The 7,019-nt window shown below is 32.6% G+C and overlaps 1 protein-coding gene across 2 annotated transcripts; it reads right to left on the reverse strand.

The window, feature by feature from the left end:
• Positions 1 to 651: 651 nt before the first annotated feature.
• LOC109811510 (glutamate receptor 3.6) lies at positions 652 to 6,200 on the reverse strand. Of its 2 annotated transcripts, none has more exons than XM_083075266.1 (7): positions 5,641 to 6,200; positions 5,102 to 5,384; positions 3,654 to 4,996; positions 3,276 to 3,553; positions 3,129 to 3,160; positions 2,102 to 2,508; positions 652 to 1,249 (listed from the first exon to the last, which is right to left on the reverse strand). In XM_083075266.1, exons 2-7 carry the CDS (start codon positions 5,364 to 5,366, stop codon positions 785 to 787), a joined length of 2,790 nt encoding a protein of 929 aa, XP_082931392.1. In that variant the 5' UTR covers positions 5,367 to 5,384; positions 5,641 to 6,200; the 3' UTR covers positions 652 to 784. The 2 variants fall into 2 exon arrangements, with proteins under 2 accessions (XP_082931392.1, XP_020230862.2); XM_020375273.3 differs by having other exon boundaries at positions 5,636 to 6,200.
• Between the last annotated feature and the right edge of the window lie 819 nt (positions 6,201 to 7,019).

The following is a 7,019-nucleotide window of genomic DNA, read 5'->3' on the forward strand; positions in this document are numbered from 1 at the left end:
TTCAAGCTAGATCACTCTTAATTATGATTATGGGTTAGTTTAAGCATAAATAACCATCAGATTTTTACCATCACAAATATCCCTTCGGTTATTTAGAACTAACACGATATGATTATGAAAAAGGGGAAAAGAATCTATAGTTGTTATCAAATAAGGATTCATTATAATTGTTTACTAGAGTAACTAATTGATTTATTTTATATGTTAAAATTACAAAACTGACAGCAAAGTTTAAACATAAAATTATGTAAATATTACATTAATCTTCATACCACTAAACCATCCTAAATTCCTAATAGTTGACTCTAACTAATGGATTAACATTCTCTAAAGTTGAATAACATATATAGTATGAACACTTTAAAGAGAACATAATTCACTTTTTTTTATTATAAGTGTCTCGAGATTGTTTGCAGTCAAGCTTTTTTAATTACCATAATTAAATATTTTAAAATCTTTACAATTTTTTTTTTACTTGTAATTTTGATTAAAAGTTATTTTTGCTAGAAAAAACAAATTATAATCATAAGAAAATGATATTTACTTGTTAGTTTAGTTATATTTTGTTATTTGCTTTATCTAATATAAAGGATTAGTCAATTTTAATTTTAAAACAATTATTGTAAATATTTTTATGTGTGCAAAATTGAGTTCATAAACTCAAATATATCATATTTTTTTTTCCTTTTTTATATGAAGAGTTACATATTATAATCTCAACTTGTTATATGTTTTTCTTAGTCATACTTTCATATTCAATTTTCAACAAAGATTTAGCACGATATTAACATTGGGCAGTGACATTATTTTCAATGTGGACACGAACAATAGAGTCATCCAAAGATCCATCTTCATCATGCACCACCTTTTTACAAGAGCACTTCTCCTTTCGCCTTCTCTTTGGCCTGCATTTGTCTTCCACTTCTTTTTCATTAACAAAGGAAAGGAAAGATCGAAGACGTGCAGAGCGTGATGAGCCTTCAAGGTTAGTATTGGAGTGTCTGCTGAAACGGTAGGCCATTCTTGTAACATAGCAAAGGAGAGCAATGAAGCATGCTATGCCACTAAGTAGGAACAGTCCCCAAAAGCTTTTTAACTCAAGTCGGTCTATGCCTTGTTTGGCTCCCTCTGAGCTGCAAGCACTTCTTGTTAGCCATTTGTCGTGAATCCTCTGAAGGTCACCGTTTTCTGATAGTTTTAGGATGGCAGTTGACATGTCAATTGCTAGGGGAGAGTCCCTTGGGAAGCCCTGTATGCATGTTACATTCAAACACATGTTCACTGTTGCTGTCAAACAATATGATGATCATATGTAACACTGAATTTAAGACTTTTAAAATGGACCAATTTTGTAAGGATATGTTTGGATAATCTTCTCTAGAAACACTTTTAGAAGAAAAAGTAAAATAATCTTTTTAAGAAGTCAAAACTAATTTATGCATATGTTATAAGATAAATTTTGAGAAAAGCTACATGAGAGAGTTTTTTTAGAAATTAACTTATGCATAAATTATTTTTAGTTCATGGAGAATTTTTTTTTCTTATTTTTTTTCTTCTAGAAGTGTTTATGAAGAAATTTATCCAAACATGTCTTAAGTGGATAGAGGTAGACAATCAGTGCATTGCAGCATTGTATGGGATTCACACGGGTTTTATGGATATGGTGTGTGGATCACACTACGAAAGTAGCTCCCTGGTTGGCTTGACAATGTTGCATGGTGGTTTACATGATATGGATTTATATTAGGATATTTTATGAAATCCTTCCAATGGAGAAATATTCCAAGAGTGGTCAAGTTGAGATTATAAAATAGGTTTCATCATTTTATTGATTTCAGTGCAAGATCCACCTTCATTTCCACTAAAGAAATGAAACTTCTCTGCCTATGTCAAACTTTGTTTTGAAGATTTAGTGGGAGAATGAGCTATTGGAATTAGAAATATGAAGTAAACAAAGGAATATGAATGTGTTTGTTTATAAACAATACTTTTCAATTTTAGAAAAGGGTATTCTTAGAATTATTCAACCACCTTTCTTAATACTTTGAATGATGAATATGGCATTGAGTTTTGCAGAAGAGAAGTGAGTTTATATACTTACAAAACCCCATCCCATCTTGGTGAACTCTTGACCAACAATACCAAATTCACATCTGGTGGATAGGAAGAGCTCCATGTAGGCACGTTCATCTATTATTGCAGCAACACCGCCATTAGCTGGTCCATCTGACAAGGCCTTTTCATATTCTGATGCGCAGTTGAGAGGAACAAGCCTTGATCTGTGTATGTTGAGCTCCTCAGTCAGATAATTTTCAGCAAATGAACCCCTCAGGAAACCAATGCGCTCGTTGCTTATTACTAAGCTTTCAATTCCTTTAACTGAGGAAGAAAGCTGTTCCACGGTTAGGATGGAGGTCAAGCTTGCAATATAGCTTGAGTTCACTATCAAAACCACAAACAACCATATGATTAGCACCAAGCGTCCAAGGGCGCTCACAGTTTTCTCTCCTGCATAGAAGGGGTTTTTCTCAAATGTAAGACTTAAATATACACCAACATTTTTCAGCTCAAACTCAACATATTGATGTGGTACTAAAGCATCTATGAACTAGTAACTAAAGCATCTACGAACTACTAATCATAAGTTTGATAGATACCTATTAATTATTTAGTTACATAGTTAGGTTGGTTGGTTGAAGAAATAAGACATGTTGCCTATATAAATAAGAGGTGATCATCTTGTCATTTATGAGAGAATTGAGACCACTAGGCATTGGTAGGTGTACACCCTGAAAATTCTGTTTGTCACTCACTGTAATCAGGGGAGAAGTTCCTTGTTCTTTCTAATAATAAAATACCTGGTTAAACCTCGTTTCTATTAGAACTGGATTTTTTTTTTCAGTCCATCTTTATAAGGTAATTAAAATGAGTTTTGGTTGTCCACTCATAAAGGAGGAAATGGAAATTTTGTTGGAAAATGTGTTGGATGTGAAATCATTCATGTGTTTCCGGGTAATAACTTAAACATTTTAGGTTCATTGATCTTTACAGTCTGTTAAAAATTTTCTGTTCTCAACATGAGGAAAGCAGATAGGATAACTAGACGCAAAATAGTTTCAACTACTTACTATGTGCAAAAAATAGGGTTGAAAAGCTAAACCTGCAGAAGCAAATGATTAAGATGTCAGCAATTGATAAAGTATGCTAGTGATCATATGAATCAATAAAAGAAGTTAATTAAGACCATATTTTAAATTGTTTTGCCACTCAATTACCAGATAATGGTGACAAATTGCCTTCTAGCTGGGCCTCTAAAGTCATCATTTATGCGACGCTCTAAAATCCACACCACAGCTCCCACAACTAAGAAAAACATTCCTGTCACAAACCACATCATTGGAGTGAATGGTGTGAGGAAAGCCCAAGCACTGGATTTCAACTTCTTGATAGGTGCCACAACAACTAGACCGGACTCAATATATGGCTGTGTAAAATCCACTATCTTGGTTCGGTTTGTAGTAATGGTAATGTCTCCCACCACAGCATCGAAGGTCTGTAGATAAAATAAGCAATTCCAATGAAACAATATAAAACAAAAACAAAGCTACATGGTAGAAAAAATGAAGATAGATTATGATAACTTAAATACTCACGCCATTTGTGATCATGTGAAGAAGGTCTGAATTTAAAGGGTTGGTTTTACCATCACCAAATGGAATAAACTTGAATGGAACCGGATAAGGCAACAAGTTTAGAGCAGCAGTAAACACATCTATGCAATAACCACCAAACATCTCAGTTCCCTCAACTTTTGACACAATCTCACGGTTACTAATTCTAAGAGGCACCCCAATTTTCAAGGGTCTTCCATTGCTTGCAAAAACCCAACCACGTGGGGTTTGGGTTGTTTGACCAGGCCATATGACACCATATAGACCACTAGAATTGGAGTGATTAGGACCTTCCCCAGTGTGGAGGCCAGAGGCTTCAGACCAATAACCAATCCTCCTAATTCCAGTGCCTATCACATTAATGATTTCATATGATGGATTAACCAAGTTTCCATCTGCACTAAACTCCATTTGGCCTGTTAAACCACTTCTGTTCACTTCTAAAATTTTTTTACGCAACCTGTCACCATCAGCAAACACCCCCATAGTATCCAAGTGAAAGGTGTCCCGTTTAATTAACATGTTTAGACTTGAATCATTTGAAAATGACACAGTTCCCCCACTCTTAAAAAATGCATCGAGTGCTGAAGCAAGCACCCAAACTGTGTCATAGGCGTAAAGGCCAAAGATATTAAAGCCAGAAGGGTCCTGATTAGGATCTTCCTTTTGGCTCAGTTTTTTCCACCTAGAAATAAATTTTTTTTTGATGTCTGAATCTGGTGTATGCATGCGCAAGGTGATAACACCTTGGATGTCATTCATGTCTGGAGAAGTGGGCAATGATGGATCGGAGTCTAGCACTGTAGAAAGCCAATCTGTGGCTATCCACACATAACCACTTCCCATCATGCCAAGTGACCTAGCTGCATGAAGTACTTTTAGGCCAAAAGAAGGGTATATGTGAAGGACTATTACCCTAGACTCCATTAAAGCTACCTTAACTAATGCACTGTTTATTTCTTCCGGGGTTATATTATCAGAAGGTTCAAAGGGTACTTTATATGATATTTTACAACGTTTCTCTGCTAGCTTATCCCCTAATGCAGCCACCCCATTTCTTCCATGATCATCATCAACGTAAATGGCTACGACATCTCTCCATCGAAAGTGATCAACAATTTCTGTCACAGCAGCCATCTGACACAGATCACTCTGTGTTGTCCTAACAAAATATGGGAACTGCAGTGAAGTCAGTGTTGGATCTGTTGCTGCAAATGAAAGTAGAGGCACTTGCATCTCATTTGCTATGTGTGAAATCACATGTGCCATGACTGAGTACTGAGGACCAATTATGGCCACAGTGTCACTTTCCATCAATAGAAATGCTGTAATAAAAAATAACAAGGAAGTGACTACGAAATATGGTTATGTGGGGAAATTAAACGAGTAAAATAAAGTGGAAAAGTGGCATGTGTTTGACAAGGACGTACAATCAATGATTCCTAGAAATCCAGTGGATAATTTGGTGTCCAACATTGAAATATTAAGCTTAGTTCCATTCAGAATCGTTGCATTGGAATTTATATCATCTACTGCAGCTTGTATGGCAACTTTCGCAACTCTTCCAATTGTAGAGTTGAAAGATAAAATTGCCCCAACGTTAACGGAACTTGGTCTCGTAGAAACATTGTTTGTTCCTTTTGAGGGCAAGCTACTGTAGAAGATCACAAGGACAAGAAGCCAAACTTTGCTCATGTTGTATTTTACTGCAAACTTGACAAGAGAAAGAAAAAAAAATCCAAGTAACATGTTAATTAATGTTATTGTACACAATACGAGATACACATGAAATATACTTGAGTGAAAATATGTGAGGTATGAAAAAAAATATATTTTACAACGTCAAAAAAACAGAAAGAAAAACAATATATGAAATATTGTTTCTGAGATATGTAAACAATACTAATTTGGACTATGCTAGCATATTTTTCCTTGAATGAAAATGGAGGAAGCTAAAGTGTCACCTTACACTTTCGCTGAAAGAGCTAGTTGTAGTTGTGATATGCGTTTTAGTGTTGGATTTCTTGTGCTCAAGTGAAGCATGGCTTGAATCCTTTTATAGCAAGTGGGTCAATAGGTCATGCATAATGTGTTCAGTGCTTTCAAAACTCCCTTGTCCTCAACACTGCAAGTACTTTTGAAAGACTGATATTGATAATTTTATTTTTATTTTTTTGTCATTTAATAAGTTAAGGGAATAGGAGAGAACACCGAATAATTGAATATATATGTATGAAGTTGTTAAATATATAACACAACACAGTTCTTTTTATTGCTGCATATAAACATAGTGCTGTTGTTTTTAAATGTGAATAGATGAATAATGATAGTGATGTTATTGTTACAAATGACGACATGCACGAATGAGGATTGAGGACTGAGGACGTAGAATGATGACATTTTAAAAAATATTAAAAAGTTAGAAAAATATAAGAAGTGTGATTCGTTGGAAATGTGTGCTTTTGACGAAATATAAGTCGCACTAATTAAAATTCTTCAAATAAAGTCTCAGGATCTAAATTTGTGTATTGTAGCCGAAAAGAAAGAGTTAATTAAAAGTGGCTAATTCGTTCCTTTTGGAAGATATTCATGAACTTGGTGAATATTTAATAGAGTAAAACTTCATTCTGATTAGGGGTATTCATTAGTTTCAACAATCGGATAGGATGGACGATTCGAAACAAACTAATTATATCAATTATTGAAAGATATTTAAAAATTGGTTTGACTTTTTTCTTGATTGAATTATTATTAACCAAATCAAATAAATTTAATTTTGATTTGAATCACTAATTTACATTTCATAAATTTGATAATCCAAAAACTATACTAATTAAAATTATTAGTATTAGTAAAAAAAAAAAGACACTTCGTGTTAAAAAATTAGTGAGTTATCATTTATTAGTGAATTATCATTCATTAAAAAATTATATAATTATTATAATAAAAAAAAGATAAAAATATTTTAAAATTTATATATACAAAAACGATAAATTTCCTTTATATATTATTATAAACTTTATTTTATTATTATGGTTATGATTATTACCTTTCGGCATGTTAAACTATGTTAATGAACTACTTTAATTTTACACTTTCAAACATTAATTTTTTATTTACCCCTTAAATGTTATTTATAATATTTTAATAATAAATTTATATTTAAATTTAAAGATAAAATAATTTATTTTCATATTTTAAAAAATAAAAATTTATCATTTTTTCTAAAAAAACAATTAATTTAAACCAAATTATCTTATTGTTGATTAGTTTATATATATATATATATATATATATATATATATATATATATATATATATATGATAAATTCGACTTAAATCAAATCA

The sequence above is a fragment of the Cajanus cajan genome, chromosome 5 (genome assembly GCF_000230855.2).
Source record: "Cajanus cajan strain Asha chromosome 5, NIPB_CcT2T_4, whole genome shotgun sequence".
NCBI classification, from domain to species: domain Eukaryota; kingdom Viridiplantae; phylum Streptophyta; class Magnoliopsida; order Fabales; family Fabaceae; genus Cajanus; species Cajanus cajan.

Bases quoted from the DNA above. Each gene is read 5' to 3' on its own strand.
- LOC109811510 (XM_083075266.1), bottom strand. From the start codon at position 5,366: ATGAGCAAAGTTTGGCTTCTTGTCCTTGTGATCTTCTACAGTAGCTTG. The intron at 4,997-5,101 runs GTACGTCCTTGT...TTTTTATTACAG, and splicing joins ATTTCTAGGAATCATTGATT to CATTTCTATTGATGGAAAGT. The intron at 2,509-3,128 runs GTAAGTAGTTGA...CCTTCTATGCAG, and splicing joins AACCCTATTTTTTGCACATA to GAGAGAAAACTGTGAGCGCC.